This window comes from Miniopterus schreibersii (assembly GCF_964146895.1).
Source record: "Miniopterus schreibersii genome assembly, chromosome: 10".
NCBI lineage: Eukaryota > Metazoa > Chordata > Mammalia > Chiroptera > Miniopteridae > Miniopterus > Miniopterus schreibersii.
Genome location: NC_138110.1, coordinates 41,942,887 through 41,967,067, shown reverse-complemented (window position 1 = coordinate 41,967,067; position 24,181 = coordinate 41,942,887). Strand labels below are relative to the sequence as shown.

Here is a 24,181-nt window from a genome sequence, read left to right as displayed (position 1 = left end):
ACAGAAGGAGAAGACATAGAAAATTTGAAGAAATAATGGCCAAAAACTTGTCAAATTTGATGAAAACATTAATCTATACACCCAAGAAGCTCAGAAACACCAAAAAAGATTAAACGAAAAACACCCAAACCTAGACATGTCAGAATGAAACTGTCAAAAGCCAGAGGAAAAAAGACAGAATTTTGAAAGCAGATAGAGAGAAGTGATTGGTCATATACAAAGAATGCTCAACAGCTGATTCTTCAACAGAAACCATGGAGCCAGGAAGCAGTGGGATGACATACTCAAAGTGCTGACAGAGAAACACTGTCAACCAAGAATTCTTTATCTAGTATAATAGCTTTCAAAATGAACAATGGATTAAGACATTCCCAGATAAGTAAAAACTGAGACTCTATTAGGTATGTCCTAAAGTAGCTATTAAAATAGAGCCCTTTGGACTAAAATGAAGGGACACTAGAATAAACTTGAATATAAGAAGACTAAAGGTAAAAAAGAAGTAACTATATATAAATAGAAAAAGGCAGTATAAATCTAATATTTATAAATCTTCTGATTTAAAAGACAGCTGCATAAAACAGTAAGTATAAAATTGTTGACAAGGTTATAATGTATAAAAAAAACATTTACATAAAAATAATAATACAAAGAAGTAGGAGAGGAATGAAATTATATAAAAGTAAAGTTTTTTGAAATAATACCGATATTAAGTTGGCATTAATCCAAACTAATTATAAAGTGTTGAACGTAATCCCTAGAAAAAACAACTCAAAAAGTAGATGAACAACTACTGAAAGTATATTGATTGCCAGAAGCAGGGGAGAGGGAGTAACTACATATGGGTGCAGGTTTTCTTCTGGAATGATGAAAATGTTCTGAAATTAGTGATGATGGTTTTACAACTTTGTGACTATACGCAAAACCATGGAACTATATATACTTTAATATAGTGAATTTTATGGTATATAAATTATATGACGACAAAAAATAAATTCAATAAAGATACACTTAGGTTTGAGCATTTCACTGTACGTAAATTCTACTTCAAAAGAAAACCCAGAATGCTAGATGATATCAATGCTTAAAGCATTATAAAAAAAGTTTGTTGATATCTGTAATTTATTTGAACTAAGTCAAAAATTAAGATGAACTGAAGGTTAGTGGAATAGATATGGGGTAAAGCAACTATCAATAATGAAAACTAGGTACGAGTATCTGGGTAGTCACTGTAGAATTTCAACTTTTCTGTATGTTTGAAAATGTTCATAAAATGTTGAGGAAAAGATAGTGCTCAGGAAATACTCAGATCCAGGTTGTGGACCATTCTATCTAACTAGCCTATATTCCAGGGGGGAAATGACAATTTTATGAAAGACACAAATGCAGGGTATTATTATAAAGGAAGCCAGAGAGATATGATAAAGGAGGGAAAAATCTAAATATGGACATTATATTAGATATTTTGAATCAATGATAAATTTCTTGGGTGTGACAACAGTATTATGATTATTTATGAGACCCTCCCTGTGAAGGAGATACTTCAACTTACTTTCAAATGATTTAGGAAGAGAAAGTGTAAGAGTTTAAGAGAGAGAGAGAGAGAGAGAGAGAGAGAGTGTGTGTGTGTTTATGTGTGTGATAGAAGACAGCAAATGTGGCAAAATGTTAACTGCTTGAAGGATATATAAGTGCTAGTACTGTCTTTTCAACTTACTCGTTAGCTTGAAATTTTTCAAAATAAAAAGGGTAGAGAGAAGGGTAGTACCAAGGTGAGTCAGAGTTATAAAGAATATTGTCAAATTAGAGCACTCGCCTCATCTCGCTCTACTTTCCCGTTCATGTACTATGCTCTAACAACACTGGTCTCCTTTTTCCCTCTCAAACGAAACAAATCAATCACAATTTCAGGGTCTCTATGTTTGCTGATGTTCCTTCTAGTTGGAATACACTTCATTTGAGTATTTTCTTCTTCTTTTGGATAATCAATCACTTGTATTTATTTGAGAACATAACATACTTTTCAGATCCATGGATGATACTAAGTTATAACCCTGTTTAAATATCCATAGGGTGTTTTATTTTAGCAAAGCTGGTTCTAAAACTCATAAAACCAGATAAATTAATAGTAATACATATATCAAAATTAGATTAAAAATGTAGATCATGGCTCTGTCTTGGCATTAAAGATGTTATGAAGATACATACATAGAATACCACCAAGTATCCCAACATTTACAGACATAGGTGTTGTTAAATAGGTCTTTCTCTGATTTTAGCAAAGAAAAACCACCCAAATTTTATTCTTTTTTTTAATCCTCACCCGAGGATGTTCTTTCTATTGATTTTCTCGTTACATAGTGGAAGTTGAGTGAGGGGGAGAGAGAGAGAGAAAGAGAAACATCGATGCAAGAGATCGCAACATCAATTGGTTGCCTCCCACATGCATCCTGACCAGGGCCAGGGATCAAACCTGCAACTCAGGTACATGCCCTTGACAGGGATTGAAGCCAGGACATTCTAACCATTGAGTCATACCAGCCAGGGCCAAATTTTATTCTTTTGACATGATTTAACTCTAGTACATGTTATTACTATTTCTCCTACTGTAGTAAGTTCTAGTTTTCTCAAGGACTTTCCCCAACTTGTCTGGAAATAAAATACATTTCCAACCTCTGAATTAAAATGTTATCCTCATACATATACAGTATATATATCAGGTTGGTATATTTACATATATGCTTTCCATTTTCAGGCTAAGCAAAGAAATGCATTTAGAGCTCTATTAACATTATTAAAGCAAAAGAAAATTGAACCTAGTATCAAGAGAAATTGTGACCTTTCCATGCAGTGTTTAATATAGAAAACTTTGATTTGGGCATATTTTTTTAATTCAAATACCATTCTGATCACTCATGGTCCAAGAACATTCAAATAATAAAACAAAAAGAAACAGATGTTAAAGATTGGTCTTTAAACATTATAGCTAATGATGCCACACTTGCCTACAACCTTGCCAACATAAAACCATATCCACACTTCTGTTGCCACCAAACCGTTCAGCAGAGCTTCCTTAACTGTCAGCTGTTTAAAGCCACTAGTTTGAGCACTACTATTTTTTTAAGCTTTGAATACCTGTAGGGAGCTCAGCAGGGGTTGGAGGAACCAGCTTACCCTTGGCATAATGTTAAAATGTGGCCAGTAGAGGCTTTGAGTAAGTCTCAGCAGTGTTTACCAGCATAGGGAGGCTTCTCTGTGAGGTTATGGAAAAATTAGGCCATGGTTCAAGAATGGGATTCTCTGGCCCCTGAGCATTTTCTTCTTTCAAGCCTCAACTCAAATATAACCTCGAAGAGGCTGCCTTCTTCTCTAATCACCTTACCTAAAGGAGAAGGCCATCAGGCTCTAACATATTATTCAATATTTTCTTAACAGCAATAATCAATAACTGAAATGATTATAACTTTTTTGTGTGTTTACTTCTGATTTTCTACTACAACAGAAGCTACAGGCCAAGACAGCTGTTTTGTACTTTTAGGATGTCCTTCCTTTACTTCCATAGTCTCTCTAATATGACATCCATCCTTATATCCAGTGAAAACTAAATTGGAAGCAGTAGAGCAACTGCTAATTTTTTCTATAGGAGTAGAGGCAAGGGGAGTGAGGGAGTGTATTTGATACTAAAAGAAATTAGAGTGGGTCAAGGGACTGTTACTTTACTCAACAGCAGTATGAGTACATAATAACTATAACAACAACTGATATAAGTTTGATTGTTTATAGGTATAAACAATACCTATAAAGCTAGGACAAAAACCAGATTTCTACCAAAAATTAAACAAAATTTCCCTAATATTTGGATTAAGTTTAAAAGTTGGTGTTGTGCTAAAATCTAGAGAAAAATTGATCAGTGTCCCTTTAATCCAGTTAAGACCTTACTTTAATAAACTGTAGACTTGCCCTGGCCAAGTAGCTCAGTTGGTTAGAATGTTGACCCAATGTGTCAAGGTTGCAGGTTCAATCCCCGGTAAAGGCACATATAAGAATCAACCAACAGCCCAGCCGATGTGGCTCATTGGATGAGCATCTATCTATGATCCAGGAGATTGCAGTTCGATTCCAGGTCAGTGCACATGTTCAGATTGCGAGCTCCATCCCCAGTAGGGGGCGTGCAGGAAGCAGCCAATCAATGACTCTCTCATCAATGATGTTTCTATCTCTCTCTCTCCCTCTCCCTTCCTCTCTCTGAAATCAATAAAGAGATATTTTTTAAAAAAGAAAAAAAAATAATCAACCAATAAATGCATAAATAAGTGAAACAGATCGATGTTTCTCTCTCTCTCTAAAAATCAATAAAAATAAACTGCAGACTCTATTTCTTTCTACTCTTCCATTTGATTTAACTAACATTTTTCTGACCCTTTAACCCAATCTAACATCTATTCTTCTTTCTCTTCTACCGAATATTTCTATTGTATCCTTCTCTATGGCTATTTTATAAATCCTTAAAGTAGGATGTACTCATAAAAACTGAAAACAAATGGTTGTAGAAAAGTCTAAGGCCAAGAATAAGAAGTAATAACTAAAATAATAGCTTATATTTATTGATTGCTTACCATATGCCAGGAAGTCACTTGGTCTTCACAAAACCTTATGAGGTATTATCCCCATTTTACAGATATGTAAACTGAGACAAAGAGAAGTAAAGTACCTTGATCAACGTCACACAACTAGTAAGGCTAGAATTCAAACCAGGCCAAATGATTCCAGAGCCCTTGTTCTTCACTATATTGCCTCTCACCATGACACTGTAAGTCCTTACAAATTTGATGAAAATTGTAAGGGTGGTAAAATTTCAGACGTGAGAATGCAAATGTGTTAATTACATTACTTTTTAACACATTATCGAGATTAATCCTTAAATTTGGGAGACTTTCCTTTACACAGGAAAGAGCAAAACAGGACATGAACAAATACTAACTACTTAATAAGAATGCCAACATACTCTTCCCAAGTATGTTTCCTAAAGTACACAAGACAGTTTAAAATATCAAAAGATTTGTGGATCACTGCTTACTAGAACTGAGTTACTATCCCAAGGACCTGAATCTTTATATCCCTGACAGTTTCTACTATATTGTTTTCTCTATGACATTTTCATTCAGGATATTTTTTACAAACACATTGTGATATAAAACTCCCGAATAGATTCTATTCCCTAGCAGCTGTGAATGTTTTGTAACGCAGAGCCCCAAGAATAGAATAATAGAGCTCAACAGAACTACATGCATTAGACATTTAGACATTTTTTAAGTGATATTAGTGATTTCTAAAGCCTATTTTAAAACCATTCTACTCCTCTAGAGGCTACACAGCTTTTGTCAAACTTAGTAAGAAAAGAGGGAAATGGCCCGGCCAGGCGTGGCTCAGCGGTTGAGCGTCGACCTAGGATCCAGGCGATCGGGGTTCGATTCCCGGTCAGGGCACATGCCTGGTTGCAGGCTTATCAATGACTCTCTCATCATCGATGTTTCTATCTCTCTCTCTCCCCCTCTCCTTTCCTCTCTCTGAAATCAATAAAGATATATTTAAAAAAAAAAAAAAAAAAAGAAAAGAGGGAAATGCCTCAAAGTACTCAACATATCAACAATAACTCCTACATACTTCAGAATGCAAAAACAATTGTTCAGTGAACGGGCACAATATGACTTATGTAGTTTTGCTATTTCTAAACGAAATATTGATCATAAAAATGCTATGATATAAAAATCTAAATAAATATGCTGAGAACATCAAAACCTCTAATGTACAACTAAAGAAATATATGAATGCTTATCCTTATTAAAATACCCAGCTGCCCATAAAAAAGTGAGTAAGGTTTTCTAACCTTTCAAAATCACCTTGCCTTGTAAATTTGGACAACCTATACACGGCCCAGTTGTTAAGCTGTTTAGAGGTCATTCCTCTTCCATTATCTATCACTGCGACAGCAGGTTTTCCTTGTGTTTCATCAAAATGCTGTAAAATAAAATAAGTTCAGAAAGACAGGAAAAGTCAAATCAATATTAAAAACATGAAAAGGTAAATATAGAAAAGTGATTCAACAGGCTCACTCATACATTTCTGGTGGAACTGTAAATTAATACAACTTTCTAAAAGGCACTTCAGCTGTATGAAGCAAAAGTCTTAGAATTCTTCATGTCCTTTAATTTAGAAATTTTATTTCTCAGAATTTACCTTGATGAATTAATCAGAGATGTGTACAAAGACCTATAAGGATGTTTACCATGTCAACATTGCTTACAAAGGCTAAAACACAAGAAAAAACCTAAATGTTCAATAATACTAGGCTAATTTATATTGCATTTATATTATATTTTACATTATATATAATTTATATCATGCCAATAAACCAACTTGCAGCAATGGTATATTATACTGCAGAACATTCATGATATGGCAATGTTTATAACATACTTACTATTAAGGGAAAGAAGATCACAAAAAAAATGTACACTATGATCACACATTTGTATACATATATGCATAGAAAAAATTTTAACAATGGATGAAGAGATATCAGATAATTATTTCATCTTTATTTTTTAATTTTTCTCCAATTAACTTATACTACTTTTATAAAAGGAAAAGTTAAATTGCTTAATTGTATTATTTTCTTACCAATTTGATCTGTATTCTTCTAATCCCAGTGTTACGAGAAGTAGCAGACAATGAATTGTCAATTAATTCTGCAAGGGCAAATGCTGGAAAACAATGAGGAAACATTATTGCTTAAATTTTCCCTCCCAAATACTTCATATAAAAGTCCCAAGTAGAAGACACTCTAAAGTACCTTAAGCCATCCCTTTTATTTTCCAAATAACTAGAATTAAAGTATTATTCTGATCCTAATGATATAATACATAATTAATGGCATTATCACCAATCACCACAAGCATAAAAAGCAGTCATCAACCAGTACTTTATATGGCATGAGTTAGCCAGCCATGATTCCTGGCCTCAAGGAGTTTAAAATCTAAAGACAGACATACAGACATAAGAGACAGAAGACCCTAACCATAAAAATCCAATAATACTCTGTGGTATGTAATCACATTATGCAGAAGTCCAAAGTAAGCACATACAGAGATATGGAGGCAAATATAAAGCAACTATAAACGTGTGTATTAAGAGCTAATTTAGATACATATCTTATGACTAATAGCAGCTTGTCAAACAGTAAAACATGTCTGGTTAACTGACACAGAACTGCTACTGGTTTCTTACTACACAACCAACTGGATGCTCAATGTATTACTGGCTCTGCATTGTTCCAAATATTCTCCTTTCTTCAAGGTCACTACTCAAATTATTTCTCACTTTTATTCCCTTAATTAAAAAGAAGAACATAGCAAATTTATGTCTCTTACTTCCACTGAAGCATAACCCAACTAAAGCTGTAATTAATCCACAGAGTAGCACTACAGCAAGGCTTCCACACTCTGAACAGTTAGGGGATGACTATGTTTATAAACTAGCTAGAAATCAGATATGTATAAGGATCTGGTTAAGGGTAATAACTGAAAAATGGAGAAGGAACACTGTAGGAAATAGGAAGAAAAAAAAGTTAAGACAAATTTAGAAGAAATGAGTAAAATTTAGTACTTGATTATATATAAAAGGAGAGGAGAAAAAAGAAATCCAACAAAGTTTCGGGTATTTGCTCCAGAAGACTGTACAATTGGTCATATTTCCCATAAGGGGAAAATTTAGAGGGAAGGGAAAAAAAATTCAGTTTTAGAGGAAATGCCCTACCACTATATCAAGCTCAGTGAGTAAAGGTGTTCCAAAGGGAGCTGGAACAGATATTGTGCTTAATTGGGAGAATAAAGATAGATAGCCAGAGATATTTTTGCTTCATTGACACAGAATAGTTAAGGCTTGGATCAGTTCACTAAGAGAAAAGTATAAAAAGAAATGATCAGCATGAACTGAAGAGATGTCCACCATACAGTCAAAAATAACCCAAAGTAACACCAAAGGCAAAGGAAAGAGAAGTAGGGAAAGAAGTAGGGAAAGTCACAAAAATCAAAGCAAGAGTTTAAATAGTGAAAGTCCCTGCTTATTCTTATAATGATGGTAGGAATGAAACCTGGTTAAAACCAATTGGATGGGCATTAATCTCTATCAAAAGTCACAGAAATGAATATATCTACTGACTCCATGACTGTACATTTAGAAATTGGTCCCCAGAGAAAGAATTAAAGATTCATTCAACAGGCAAGTATTTAAGCACCCTCTATTTACCAGGCATTGGTCTATGAACTGAACACAGCAAACAAAAATCCTGTTCTTGTGGAATTAACATTTTAGTGGAGAAAGGTGGGAAATCAAATATAATCATAATAAGTAAATTATTTAGTATTTTAGAAGGTAGTATATGTTGCAGAGAAAAGAGATTAAAAACAGTAAAGATATAGCAGGAACACAGTTGCAATTTTAAAAAGGGTAATCAAGGTAAGTTTTGTTAGGAAGGTAACATAAGCAAGACTTGAATGGGTTAAGGGAATGAGACAGGGGCTATCTGGTGAAAGAGCATTCCAAGCACAGGTCCCTGAACTGAGAATAAAGCTGAAACTAGAGGGGAGTGAAAGAGTAAGAAGAGTTGTGAAAACAAACTAAGATATAAAGCAGAGCTGATAAGGCCATGTAAGAAATTGTAAAGAGTTTGGCCTTTACTCTTAATGAAATGGGAGCCATAAGTATTTTCAGTAAAGGAATAACACAATCTGACTTCTCAACCTTTATGTGGACAGGCATGAAAAGAGATAGATGAATTAAGAGACTGGTATAATCTAGGTAATATGATGATGCCTCAGACCTAGTGTTAGCTATAGAAGTGCTGAGAAATGGTCATTTCTAGATAAATAAAGAAGATAGTGCCAACAGGATTTTCTGACAGATTGAATGAAATGTATGAGACAAAGAAGAATCTATTTGACTTTTGGCTTTAGCAACTGAAAGGACAGAGCAATGATCAATCTGAATGGGAAAACTGTAGTATGGGATTCAGTGAAGAGATCAGGGTTCCCATCTTAGATATTCTAGTGGAGATGCCACATGGACAGTTGCTGGATAGACAAAATTTGGAATCCAGGAGATAAGTATCATTATTTTCAATATTTAAGTAAAAATGACCATTTCTCACAACCTCCATTTGAGAGTCACTGACATAAAAATGGTAAGGTATTTTGAGCCACAAGATTGGATGGGATCACCAAGTAAGGAAATAAGAGGAGATAAGGGACCAAGGACTAAGCCCTTAGACACTTCAACATTAAGAAGGCGGGGAGATACGTCAATTATACCTCAATAATTAAAAAAATAAGGTAGGGAAAGGGAAAAGAGAAGGCAGCCAGTGGTAGAAAGAAAATAGAATGTGGTCTCTCAAAAGCCAAGTGAAAATTGTATCAAGGAGGAAGAAGTAATAAACTATGTCAAATAATGCCTTGAGTAAAATGAGAACTGAAAATTGATCACTGGATTTAGTCACTGGTAACCTTAAAAGTATAAGTACAGGAGAGTGAATAGGAGAGAATGGGAGGACAGGTACTGCTAAGAATAAAGTCAACTCTTCTGAGAAGTTTTGCTGTAAACAGAGCAAAAATCTGGGCAGTAGCTGGTAGAAGTAGTAAGGTTATGATGTTTTTAAGACTGAAGAAATAAAAGCATTTTTTTTGTATGAAAAGAATATCAGAGGTGATCAATACACTGGTTATAAGTTCAAGCTCTGAAATCACTCTGCTTAGGGTTCAAATCCTAGCTCCAAAACTTGCCAATACAGTGGCCTTTGGCAAGTTACCTAAAACCCCTTAGCCTCAGTTCTTCTGCAAAACAGGGTTATTACCTAACGTTAGCTTCCACATAGGATCAAGGATTAGATGAGAAAATGCTCATAAAGCACTGCAGTACCTGGCACTGCAACTGATAACAGAAATAGTACTAGTAGCACTTAAGGTGAGGATGTGCACAAAGATTTAATCATAAGAATACCCAGTCATTTGTAATAAAATAAAAAAAACTGAAATAACCTAAATGTCTAAAAATAGAATGCTGTTCAGTATATTGTTATCTAAATATACATTGCAAATATATATTGACATATATTAAAGATGTTCATTTTAAGCAAAAAAGTAAGTTAAAGTAGCATGCGTCATATAAAACCACTAAAATAGAAAAAACACCAAACAACATGAAAAGATCTGAAGTGATAAACACTGAAGTGTTAGTGGTGGTTATATCTGGGTGGCAAAGATATGGATATTCTTTATGTTCTTTTTGCTTATCTATGTTTTCTAATTTCCTACAAACTATAATGCATATACAATAAGAAGTATTTTAAATAAGAAAGTTTATAAGGAACATCTAAGTAATATTAAATACTTTAGCAGGGTCCAAACAGAAAAGATTCTCTAAATCAACTGATTTGTAAAGATCACTAGCAAACAATCCAAAGGTAGGATAAAAACTTGCAAGTAGTAAAGGCGACAGGAAATAAAGAAATGGAGATTAGAACACAAACCACTTACTCATGCAGTTCAACTACACAAATCTGTGAGGTAAAACAATTCTTTTCTGAATTGGGAGAGGTGTATAGGAGTCGAGGAAGAATTAATCAGAGAGGAGAGCATACATGAGATAGAAGGATGTGTAGACACAAGATCTCTCACAAGTTGAAAGGGAATGAATTCTAATAACAGGTTAGTTTTAAAGGAGCAGTATCTTTACTCCGAAGATGACTTAGGTAGAAAACGAACTATATTGTGATGAAGAGGTTGAAGGAAGGAAGCTCACAATGATTTGTCACAGTCTTCTAAAAAAGTAGAATGAGAGAATTTTTTTAAAGTAAAGGAGTGGGCAGGTGATGGAGGTCAGGGAGAGTGACGATTTAACGAGGTCAGTATAAAAGGAGCACTTACGTAACGGATTTTGTCCTTCACTGGCATAATATTCATACATGCCGCTTTTAACCAGCGTGTCATAGTGAGGCAGGAATTCGATCCTTTCTTTTGTAGCTGTCAGTAGTAACTGATTGACTGACTGTAGCAGGTACAGAGTAACTCCGTCTTGAACAGTTTCGTCTATAATCAAAAGGTAACATCTTAAGTGCAAAACTAGACTCAAAAACACGTGAATTTATAATTTTAAATATGCAAATTCTATCTATGAAATATCTTTAGAGATGGTACAGGCAAACCCCCAAACAATGGTTTGATCTATAAATTCAGCTGTGTTTTGTTGAGATTATCAGTTGAATAGGCCCAAATACTTCCATGCATCTGCAACCCTCAATTCTTAGTAAGTTAAATTATCACAGGAAATCAGATTAGGAACTACATTAGAGTGGTATCAACATGAAAGGAGAATGGTTACATTCAAAAGGAAATTAGGCATGAAAAACTGGCAGGTCTTAGAATCCAATTGGGTAAAAAAAGATAATGGAAGAATCCAAGTTGATTAGGAGAATTAGCTTCTTTGAAAGTCCACATGGAAGGCCTGTGGCTAGGTGTTGGGCAAGGTCTCATTTTCTGTAGTCATAAATGATATCAACTATTTTTCTATAATCTTGCTTGAAAAATATGACCTCTGCACAAACTGTGAACATATAGACAGTTTCCTTCCCCATCCCAACAAAGTAACCAAAATCATCAACAGTTTTTGGATGCTTATCTATGTAATCAAATAGTTACTGCCTTACAATGTACTAGAACATATTAAAAATAAAAGCATAAACTGAACATTACTTACCAAAATTATCACAGGTAATTTCTTTCCTACTTGTTGTTGTAATAACAAACTTTTCCTCAGGTGAAATGCCAAGTGTCTATCCAAAATAATAGAAATAAAATCAATTAATACACAAAGGAAATAAATGCACCAGTCAAGTTTAAAAAGTATAAAAATACTAATAGTATATTATAATATTGTAACAATTACTACATTTACTTGGCTGTCTTAGTATTTTAAAATTTTGCCTCTTCATAATTAAGCACAAATCTATCTGTAAATTATTTGCTTAAACAAGGTTGTTTATTCTGCTATTATATGCCATCTAGGATCACAAGTGAATAGGTGGGACATTTTGGAAAGGTTTCAACATTAGCAGGCTCCTCCCAGACAAAAGGCGTTACTTCAAATCAATATGTAAGTAAACTTATTAACACAACACATATTCACATACATTAAATATTTAAATATGTAAAAACAAAAGTATTAGAATAGAGGTTAATATTTTAGAACACTGAGATAAAAAAGGCCATGCTATGCAGGTTACCTGTATTAAAGACTCATTAGATCGATTACAACCCTTTCCAAAAGAATAACTTTAAAATTTTAGGCAAATTATAAATTGGGGGGTGCGGGATGCAGTTGAAAGAAGAGACAGAGTTAGCAGCCTTAGCAGAAAAAAAAAGCTTTCATAAATCTAGATAAAGATCAACAAAGAGAAAAAGCAAAAAGACATGAATAATCAAAAAGAGGAAACTACAAATTAATGACCAATGAACACATAAATAACTAAAAATTTCAAAACAAATCAAAAAATGGGAATTAGAAAAGTGAGTTAATGTTTTCATTAACATTTTACATATCGTTAAAATTAAAAGACACAGGTTCTTAATAAAATTAAACAACACGACAATGTACAGAGAAAAGGCTGACTTCTGTTTCAGGTAATGATGAACTAGTTAATGTAGACCAACCTTACTACAGAAGACCACTAAAAAAATCTAGACTAATGATACTCAAGTCTTTTAAAACCCTTAGTCACTGCAGAAACTAAGGCACCAACTCCTTATTCTGCATACTGACCTATCAAAGGGAAAGGCAAGAGCTCCTACCCTGCTTTCTTACACCAACTGTATTTCAGGGTAACCAAACAGCTCTCGTTGATGAGGGGTGTCTTTCTTTAAAGAACATCAGCTAATAAATACAGGAGGAGCCCTGGCCAGGTTCAGCTGGTTGGAGCGCATCCTGCACACTGATCAGGGCACATACCCGGGTTGTGGGTTCCATCCTGGGTTGGAGTGCGTACAGAAGGCAACCAATTGATGTTTCTCTTTCTCTCTCCTGAAACCACCTGAATCCCACTAATTCAATTTTAGCATTGCTAAGAGTAGGTGAAATATCCATATACTATGTGCCTCCAGATGTGATGCAATATGAAGTACCTGAACCACCTATGAAGAATTCTGTTTCCCCACCCCAAAGAGATTGAACCTAAATCCTGATTGAAGCCTTTAAAAATAAAACCTCTAGTTTATAGGATATATGAATAAAGGAAAAGCTAAATTACACCATAAAAGAGCACAGACAAATCCAAAATGTGAAATATTAAATAAAGAAAAACCTACTTGATTTCTTCAATAGATCAATGTCAGGAAAAACTAAAAAGAGACTGGGGGAAAGTTTTGCTCAAATGTTTTAAATTGTAGAAGATTAAGAAACATAAAAAACCAACTTCAATATAAGAACCCGTTGGGATCCTGAATTAAACAAACCAACATTGCCCGGCTGGCCTGGCTTAGTGGTTAAGCATCGACCTAGGGTCTAGGAGATCTCAGCTGAATTCCCAGTCAGGGCACATGCCCAGGTTTCAGGCTCGATCCCCAGCAGGGGCCTGCAGGAGGCAGCTGATCAATGACTCTCTCATCATTGATGTTTCTATCTCTCTCTCTCCCTTCCTCTCTCTCAAATCATTAAAGACATATTTAAAAATAAAACAAACCAACATTACAAATACATTTTTGAGAAAATGAGAGACATCAAAATACGGTATTAAAAATATTTTTGATGGCGTGATAACAGAAATGCATGCTGAAGTACATAGGAACAAAGTGAACTAAGACCTGGAATGTGATAGAAAAGACAAAAATGATGCTAGTGTGGTATAAATACTTGGTAACTGTTAAATCTGAGTGATGAGTATATTTGGGTTCATTATATTTCTATATATGTTTGAAGCTTTTTATAAGAAAAATTTCTAGTTAAAATATACTATAATTGACCAGTGAAAGAGAACAGAGGACCCTGAAATAGACCCTAAGTAGTTAACAGAGAAATTAAAACAATCTGATTATCATTCCCATGTCACTGTCAAAATTTTTAAGCCTGAAAATAAAATGCATAGGCCTCTAGTCAGGAAAATTGGACCATATACACATATTGCTGAAAGGACTGATAATTAGTACAACCATATTAAGAGCAATATGGTATAATTTAGTAAAATTAAAGATACTAATATGTAATTCCACCCTAGGGAAATGAAGCTATGAACATAAACTGATGGGGGAAAGATTCTATTTGTTTAACAAAAATAAAAACTGTCTTTACAGATCTTTATCAGGTTTTTGTGTAATCTTTATTTCTTTGTTCACTAGTACTTTATTTCTACAACGACCCAACTATTAGATCATATTCTTATGCATCCTGTAGAACAAAATTTATTTTTATAGTTACTGAAAAATTATGTGCCACATTGCTTTTATTTTTTAATCCTCACCTGAGGATATTTTTTTCCATTGCTTTTCAGAGAGAGTGGAAAGGAAAGAGAGAGAGAAACATTGATGTGTCTGGTTGCCTCCCACAGACACCCCAACTGGGGCCAGGGATGGAGCCTGCAACCAAGGTACGTGCCCTTGGCCAAAACTGAACCCAGGACCCTTCAGTCCGTGGGCGACCCTCTCACCACTAAGCCAAAGTGGCTAGGGCACCAAATTGCATTTTTAAGATCTATGTGGTTCATCTGAAAAGTGTTTATATATAATTATTCCATACAATCTCTCCATAATTCTATTATTCAATTAAGATATATAAGCTATCTTTTTCTATGCTTTTCCTATAATTCTGTATAAAAATTATTTCTTGAATTTATAATTTTTCTTAATATTTTATAGCTGATATTTGACAACCATAGATTATAAATATTTTTACATTATGCTTTTATTCAAGATATCATACCCTTCTCTCTTCATATTTTTGGTCTAAAACCTTTCTTATCAGACATAAACTAGTCTCTCATGTATTTGTACTAATCTGGCCTTGATTATAAACATACTTTCTCTCCCTGTCTCTGTATGAAAACAGGACATACTGTATTTGGATGAGACTCTTGATTAGGCTTTCTCATTTTTATAAAAGCACTTCAATCCCACCTTTTTCTGGATTGACTGTTAAAGTATATGGATCTGCCTTTAATGAGTAATATAAAGTACCTGCCCCCCATGTCTTTAGGTCAGCTTCAAACTACCTGCTGCCCAACTTCTCTCCAAAGCCAAATTTAAGAAATATTTATGAAGCGCTAACTCACAGTCCATACAACCTTCAAACACTTAAAATTTCATCCATGGATTAAGTCAGTCAGAAACTATGTACTTCAATGCACTGCTCTGAAACTGCAAACTAGCCTTTATGATTTGTGCTTTGGCATTATATTTAATGGCTCTGTCTCTGAATCACCCGCAGACCAGGAACACTCATACTGCACTTGAGAAATCTCTACAAAATTTCAATGGAAACTGGTTAAAGCAGCTTGCACTACCCTAAATAACATACACCCTACCTTGAATTAAAGGACAAGATAAGCAGCAGCCTTTCCTATGTGTAAAGATGTTGTCCATTTTATCAGGCAGTATTTGTGAGGAATCTAGGGAGAAATTTTGCCCAAATCAAAGCTTTGCTACCCTAGCAGCTTATCTTTCCTTCTTTGTTTTGACCTCTAAGAAATTGAAAGCTGATTTCATGGCTCAGCATTGGTGTCAGATATTATCAAATGAACACCCACTTATTAACTCTCCTCAGGTTACTATTCTATTATTTCCTACGTCTATCTTCTTTTACTATTTTTCTTTTCATCTTTTGTAATTTTTAACATAATGTACCCCATGTACAAAGTTTTTGATGGAAGTAAGAGATTGATTCATCAATTAAACAGCTATAAACTATTAGGTAAGGCTCCTGCCCTCAAGAAGCATACAATATTTAAAAAAGAATGATGGTATAACAAGTTGCCATAGTAGGATAACAAGGTATAATAGGCACTTCCTCAAAACTGGGGTTGGAGAGGAGGGTGTGCGTACATGGGATTTTATGTCTGGACATATTTAAGAACTAGCCAATTGAGTCATTTTCTAATCTTTGATTCTGCAAGGCCACAAGGGCTCAGGTGATCAATAGCTGCTTACCACAAGTCTAAGGGCTTCTTCTAGATCTACCCTTTCCTCTTCTTTCCTCTTGATTCCTCCCTTTTTCCACAAGGTGAGTTTTCCCCAAATAACAGTTTAGGATCCACAATACTTTTTAGCACTACAAACAGTTATTGGTTTAAGTTTTAATGAAAAACTTTAATTTAGTACACTATTTTGCCTCCTCCCCTAACAAAGAAAATGAAGGCTTTAGTTGATAGTGTGGGCATTGTGGAGATTTAAAAAATAAACAACAAAAAACCCCCACAAGCTTTAGAATCAAACATACCTAGATTCTAATCCCACTTTGACTGCTTATTAACTGTATAACCTTGGACTTGAATTCAGTAACTTAATTCAGTTTTTTTGTATGTAATGGAGACAACATTATGAGATAAGCTGGCATAATCTAATGATGCTTTAAAAAGTAAATTCTCAAAAATAAAAAAGGCTTCTTTTTTCCCCTTCTTACTAGCTTTCCCCTCTCACTGCTAATCAAATTTAACCTTTGTCCATTCTAGCAGGAAAAAGTGGGAAGTAAAGAATCAGTAAAACAAACAAGCAAGCAAGCAAACTCTTTTCCTTGATTTTAGAGTTACAATATTAAAGAAATGGAATAAATATATCTGTTCTCTATAACAAATAACTTTATTTGCAGCAGAGTGGTATAACAGAAAGAATATGGATTCTGGGTTTGAATCCTAATTTGACTCTCTTATTTGACTTAAATTGAGTCACCATCTCCAAAAGTGAGTCTCCACTTATGTAATAAGAGGTTAATAATACTTCTCCTATCTAACAGTTACTGAAACTTCTCACAGGGAAGAATTTATTTCTAAAAGAAAAGTAAATTAGTACAACCTATGTGAAAACCAATTTAAAAATATGAATCAAGAACTTTAAAAATGTTCTCAACCATTGATCCAGGAATTTTACCTCTAATATTCTAAACCAGAGATTTTCAACTGGTGTACCACAAGCATTTTTAAAATAGAGGCCAGTCAGGGGCACTGGCCTCTTTTTCCTTAGATTGTGAAAATAAATAAATAAGTAAATAAACTGACTAAAGCCAACACGACAATAGCAGTCCTGAGTGAATGAATCAAAATTATACCTATTTTTTTGTCAGATCGGCAAAAAACTGAATACATTTTTTGGTGTGCTGCAGAATTTTAGCAATTAGTTTATGTGTGCCAAGGGATGAAAAAGGTTCAAAAAATAAAGACATGAAAGACTGTATTCAAAGATGTTTATCATAGCATTACTTAAAACTGAAAGCAATGTAAATGTCGACAAAAGGAGACTTGGTTATGTAAAGAGTGATACTAAACAGACCATTTCAAGCTTTGACTATGAAGACTTACATTAAAACAGAAAAATAGTGCCATTAAGTGAAAAAATAAACATGCATTACAGTTATTTTTAAAAATGAGGGTCTAGACTTCGGGTGGTGAGCACACTATGCAATATACAGATGATGTATTTATAGAATTGTACACTTGAAATATATAACTATTATCCAATGTCACCCCAATAAATTTAATAATTTTTAAAATTAAGGATACAAAGAAATAACCCGAAGTGCTAACGGTGATAACAAATTTTACAGTGAGTACAGGCTTACTCTTCCCCTCTGGTTCCATATTTTCTTTATTGTGCTGATCTTTTTTACAATAAAAATAATAAACAAAAGGTTTCCTTTTTGTGGGATGGTTCTGAGTACAGAACACTCATCAAAAAAGATAAGCAGTCTTTCATTCACTCTCTAAACACATGGGAATCGTCTATATCAAGGCCCAGAATGAACTTCCAAGTTCATCCATTTTTGCCGTCCTTCAAATCTTCATTCTGATTTGGGCATTTACTATGCACCAGGCACAGTTCTAGGCACTGAGAACACAGCTGTGAACAAATCAAGGTCCTTGCTCCCAGGTCCCTTGCATGGTTCTGGATTTCAATCACTTCAGCACTATACAGAGTTGCGTCTTTAAAGCGGTCCTAAGTCATCTGCCCACTCGAGTTAAGACACTTCCACACAAATTTCTTTTCCCTGGGTAGCCAGGAGATCTTCATGGCGAAACAAGAACCTCGTGTGCTTAATGCAGGGCATGGCACCACCCCTTTAAAGCTCAGGCAGCACCGCCACTTCCTATCTAGAAAACACTTCACGGTTCGAAGTTGGTTTCCTCGCACGGTCATTAGTTTTGAAAGCAAACTAATACGCACCCTTCCTCGGGGTTCAGCTACCCACAGGCACCCTCGGAGCGAGCTCAGGAAATCCCAGGGGCTCGGGTGCCCAGGGCCAGCCGACAAGCTGCACCTGCGGGAGCCTGGACGCGGGCTCCCACTACGGCGGGTCCCGCCAGCGGGGCCTGCGAAGGTCCTTGACAGGGCGACCCGCGAAGTCACCGCATCATTTCATCAACCTGAGGTAAACCGACTCCAGGAATTTCACAACTTTTAAGCATCGCAAGCCTCCTAACAGTCACCCGGTACAACTCCGCTCTCTTCTTAAAAAAATAAAAAGTTCCAGACGAGAGAGACACAAGCGGAGTCCTAAGTTCGTCGCGGGCCAACTAAACCTGAGGTCTCAAATCCTGGGCAGCGAGGTGCCCGGGAAACGCCGGGGCAGAGGGAGGCCCGCGGAGGGGCCGGCTCTGCACCGCCAGGCCCGGGCCGGGGCCGGCCCCCGGCTTCCTGCCGTCCGGCTACGGGGATGGCGGGCACCCGGGGAAGGGAAGCCAAAGCCGCCGGACCAGGGCCGGGTGACAGGTTTATTGCCCTCAGTGAGAAAGTTGGGTCTCTCGTCACCCTCCCAGCCCAAACTCTGCCTGCGCATCCCTCCTTCGCCCCTTCGCGTACCTGGCACACCGACGCGCGGAATCCCGCGTAGTCCGAGCGCTCCCCGACCTGCACCACCCGGTCGCTGAGCTCCGACTCCTTCTCGCGCCGGTCAAACAAATACACCTTCTTGCAGCCGTCGCCTCCGCCGCTCTCTCCAGTCCCCACCGAGGGCCCGCCGCCGCCCGCCGCTGCCATATTGGGCGAAAGGAGAAAAAAACAGCCGCGCCGGCGCCTACCGCCGCCGCGCCCAGGGCCCAGATGCAGGCTCCGCGCGGCGCCTTCAGCTCCGGTCCCCCGGGGGGGCGCGAGGTCCCAACCCCGGCGCCCTGCAGCTCCTCCCTCCGCCGCGGCGGCCGAAGAGCCGCAAGAGCGAGGATCACCCGGGAACCGATTCAAACAAACTCCTGCCCGTCCACCACGTCACTTCCGCGGCCAGCAGCTCCGGGGCGAAGGGGGCGCGCGGCGCGCTCTCCGTAGGGCGCGGGCCCGCGCCTGCGGCCGCCCACGCGACCGTGGTAGCGCGAGTCTAAACCCGGGCGGCGGCGAAGGCCTGTGGCCCGGAAAGGAGAGGGAGCGGCCCGCGTCTCGCAGGCGGCGGGCGAATCCCGCGGGCCGCGCGCGCTGGGCGGGGCTTCCGCGCCCCGCTCCGCCCCTCTCGCCCGGCGTAAGTTGGAGGGAAGCGCTCCCGCCCTTCGCGGGCACCTGGGCTGGGGGGCGGGGGGCGATCCCTGAGCTGAGGCGGGAGAGCCGGTCCCGAGAGCGGCGGGGGAAGCTTCCGAGCGACTGTTCTCACGATCGAGAGGGTCCCGGTGTCTTCCCGCCTCGCCGAGAACCGGACGGAGCCCGCGGGGCTTCGCGCTCCCGGGCTGTGCCCGACGCGGCCGGGTCGCGGTAACGCAGCGGCGGGAAGCATCAGCCCCGCGGCTCTCACGGGGTGGAACTTACGCCGCAGCGAGTCCGTGGCTTCCCACGGAGAGAAAACACGTGCCAAGAGACCCTGTGCCACCTTTTCCGTCTCATTTCCTAAGGGTTCTTGGTGGGCTCCAGAGTGGCCCCCAAGCAAAGCTGGTGGTCCCTGAGTCGGTCCAAACCAAGGCTGTGCGACCGGCCCGACCTGCAGGGGGCCTCAGAGGAGTGTGGGGCGCGGACAGGGTCCAGGTCGCTGGGGTATCTTCGCATCGGCAGCTCCCCTACGACCCGCCTCGCCTCCGCCGCTGTCATGTTGCTGAAAATCGCGAATGGGAGCACCTATGCCGAAGGATTATTAGGATTAAATTAGACAACTTTCACAAAATGCTTAACATATAGTACACTTTCAGTAAAAGCCTTTGTGTTTCATTAAATATCCTTATTGTGGGTGTGTTGTGCCCTAAATAAAAAAACAAAAAAAACAACAAAGAATACTGTCGTTGTAGTTCTACGTTTAGTCATTTGAGAAAAGTCAGTTGTTTTTCTGAAAGTTTCAGTTTTAATAGACCTTCTTTCGATCGATTAGAAGTTGGAGACAAAGTGCTATATTGGCAAATACACCAGGCTCTTCTTCAGATGGAACCTATTACTCCGAAGACATTATAGTGCCAGGGCAGACATTAAGTACCACGGCAGGATTGAAAGTACACACTTTGTGCTCTTTTGAACAAACACATTAGATAAAACATCTGTGGTTACCTAAAGTACAAGGGAAATGGGTTTGAGTATTTGAAACTCACTGCTTGAAAAAAATGTTACTAAACAACAAGAGGTGTGGCTAAAAAGAAATGAAACTGATGATCAGAAAAGAAACTTTTGGTTTGTGAGGCAGGTTTGAAACGACACCCTTTTTGTGCTCTTTTAAATTCATTAGATAAAACATCCGTGGTTACCTAAACTACAAGAGCAATGGGTTTAAATATTTGAAACTCACTGCTTGAAAAAAGTTACTTGACAATAAGAGGTGTGGCTAAAAAGAAATGAAACTGATTATCAGAAAAGAAACTTGCGGTTTGTGAGCCTCTGAGAAACACTCAGAGAGCACTCAGGAGCATATTATAATACTTGTACAACATTAAAGAGGTAACATGGTGTTAGGGACAAGAAACTAAGTTAGGGACTGAACTAGGAATAAGAACATGTACTCTCAAGTGCCAAACCTAATCCCTATCTAGCTAGGCAACTAAGGGCATTTCAGCAGGTGCTGAGCACAAGATTAATATGACAGAGACAGAAACATAAATAAGTATGCTGCTTTATTAGAAGTATTCATTCGTTTATTCATTAACCCATTCCGCACTTGTTGCCAGTCATATGTCTATTGTGTGCTGGGCGCTGGGGCTTCAAAGATGGACAAGGGAAAGCACCAGCCACCTCCCAAGAAGCATGCTGGACAAGGAATAAAGACCAGACTTGCTGTGGCATTAACATTCCACTCCCTCCAATAAATCTATCTCTCCCCTTTCCATGTCCTTCTTTCCTTTACCAATTCAATCACCTCCCTACACCCTGAGTTTAACAGTCCCTGGGCTAGAATGAGCTTTAGAAACCTTAAACGCTGAAAATATGATTGTGTTTCCCACTCCATAGGTAAAATGAAAATTCAAACAATACAAAACTATAAAATGGGTAAAACTATGTGTAATTAAACTGCTTTTCCAGATATTCTAGGCCTTGGAGAATCTAATGCAACTGAACATTGTCTCTGCATAGGGACAAATGTCGAAGTTTATTTCAACTTTGCATTCACATTCATGGGGTTCATAAATTTTCTGAAGTCCATTATCATCTCCAGATGAATCTAAAATATTGTTTATCCCTGAATTAAGATAGAGGTCAGACTCCTACAGGCCCTGGAGTCACCTTAAAGGTTTTTTACACTATCGATGAGAGGAGCTATTGAACATTTTTAACCTAGGATGGGGCACACTTAGATTTACACTTTAGAAAGTCCTCTCTGACTATAACATAAAGAATGGATCACAAGGGTTTAAACTAATAACTAGTTGGAGGCTGCTGCAGAAACCCAATCACGAGGTGCTTTTTGGGGTGATAAAAATATCTAAAATTAGATTGTGGTGATGGTTGCACAACTCTGTGAATATACATAAAACCATTGAATTGTACACATTAAGTGGGTTAATTATAAGGTATGTGAATTTTATCTCAATAAAGATGTTTTCAAAAGTGCAACAGATTAAAAAATAAAAATTCTCATACCTAAATAAACGAATGAATAAAAGAGGTCATGGTTGTGCTATGGACTCATATGAAAGAATTTTAGGAAATAAGGGAAGGGAGTGATGAGAGGTAGGAATCAAGGATGACTCGGGTTTTGGGTTTAGGCCACTGGGTAGATGATAATGCTTTTATCGAAATGGGGAGAAATACAAGTGATCTTACTGCAGTGGAAGTGGTTCTGGAAGACATGATACAAAGAGCAGGAAGGGAGCATCAAAAAATGCTGGAGACCGTTGCATTTAGGAAGGATGGACAAGTTTTATGTGCCATCAGGGCAAGGTTGTCAGGGGTCTTTCCGAAGAAGCCAGAAAGACCAGAAAGACTGGCTCACTATATTCAAAACACAAGAATTTAAAGGTAAAGAAAGGCAAAATTATCAAGGACACCAAGTTTATATTAGTCTGCTCATAGTGGGGAAAAACTACCTTCTCACACAACTATCATATTTACAAAGATCATTCATGCCTTCAGACATCAGAATAACAAAAATCAGGGATAACACTGTTTAGAGAGTTCAAGTTTACAGGAACTTTTCCAGGGTTTATTATTTTGGAAGCGAACCAGTCAGGATGAGCCTACTATTTATTATACCTCAATAAAGAGAGTGCAATATCTAAGAGTGCAAAGTAGACTTATTTTGATCTTAATGACAGTATGTGATGTGCTTAATCAGATTGGAGGAACAAAGTGTCAATTTTGCTTCTACAGGAGATTAGTAACAGAATAAAGCATGCAGAAGGAAGGAAAGGTAGACAGTATGTAAGTGTATATTGAGTTGGGCATGGCAGGCATATAAGGCAAAGAGGAAATACTAAAAGAGGAAGTATTCACTGCTACTGGGGCCCTCATCAGCCTTGTGTGATTACTAAATTGCATCAGGGGCACTGTGAGGCCACACAGCAGGCAGGTCAATAGTTTCTAACCTTTGACTTGGGCTCCAAATAAAACGTTGGTAAGCAGTCGTTGCAGTGTTTGGTGAAAATGAAACTCAACACTCAGGGGGGCCCTACTCAAAGGGTTACAGAAAGATGTTGCCTGGCTCAAAGAAGAGCATCTTCTTAAAGATTTAACAGCAGCCCAGCTTGGAAGCCCCAGCCTTCAGCTGGTGGCAAATAATGGATAAGGTATTTCTAGGTTTCTCCATTGGGAGTCAAAAGCCTATAGGAAATCACTATTTCCTGCAAAAACAGACTAACAGCTACCCAGTTGGCAATAGAAGGAGAATTTACACACAGGCACTATAGAATAGCAAGACTTTGAAGCTGCAGTCTTTCACTTGGGATATCTGTTGTCGTCACTACCACCTCCCTCATTCAGTCTCTGTCACCTGCATGGACACAGGGCCCCTCCTAATTCCTGGCAGCCCAGTTGAGATCCTGCTGAGGTGTTCAGACTGTAGTATGCATAAGAATAACCTGTGAGAGGTGTTTAAGATATAGATCCCTAGGTTCCATGCCTATATTTTGAATTAGTCAAAGATTAGGAATTATTTTTAACAACTTCCAAGTGATTTTAACGAAGGCAGTACAAACACCACATTTTGAGAAACACTGGACCAAGAGGTACATAAAAATCTGATAAGTATAGCAAAGAATATATAGTCTGACTTACAAAAATGCAGCTGGGGCCTTTGCAGCTTACAGCCCTGGCCTTCAAATGGGCAGCGATCATCATCGTCCGCTAACAATCACTAGCTGCACAAACATGTCTACCTTATTTCAAAGGTAGTCCCCAAAACAAAGTTCAGGGACTAGATTTCCACTTGCTATTTAGGATTCATCATCTTGAAAGACAACTAAGTTCTTCTTTGAAAACTGGATACTGTTCATCTCCCCCTTACAGGGAAGTTGGCCTGTTATAAATTTAGATTTCAGCATCACTACAAAAGA

At 37.8% G+C, this 24,181-nt stretch overlaps 1 protein-coding gene and 1 pseudogene across 3 annotated transcripts in view; both read right to left on the bottom strand.

Moving 5' to 3' along the window:
• Window positions 1-19,725, bottom strand: part of SMCHD1 (structural maintenance of chromosomes flexible hinge domain containing 1) — a gene marked incomplete at its 3' end in the record, with an annotated part of 116,322 nt that extends 96,597 nt beyond the window's left edge. For both annotated transcript variants that reach the window (XM_081148582.1, XM_081148583.1), the window contains exons 1-5: window positions 19,101-19,725; window positions 11,806-11,881; window positions 10,977-11,138; window positions 6,679-6,761; window positions 5,885-6,015 (exon numbers count right to left, since the gene is read on the bottom strand). In XM_081148582.1, coding sequence (XP_081004708.1) covers window positions 5,885-6,015; window positions 6,679-6,761; window positions 10,977-11,138; window positions 11,806-11,881; window positions 19,101-19,277 — 629 coding nt within the window. In that variant the 5' untranslated portion in view covers window positions 19,278-19,725. The remainder of the gene's footprint in view (window positions 1-5,884; window positions 6,016-6,678; window positions 6,762-10,976; window positions 11,139-11,805; window positions 11,882-19,100) is intronic.
• On the bottom strand, window positions 2,353-3,263 carry LOC308562783 (ATP synthase subunit g, mitochondrial pseudogene; annotated as a pseudogene). Its single transcript has one exon. The product of its transcript is annotated as an ATP synthase subunit g, mitochondrial pseudogene (transcript).
• Window positions 19,726-24,181: the final 4,456 nt, after the last annotated feature.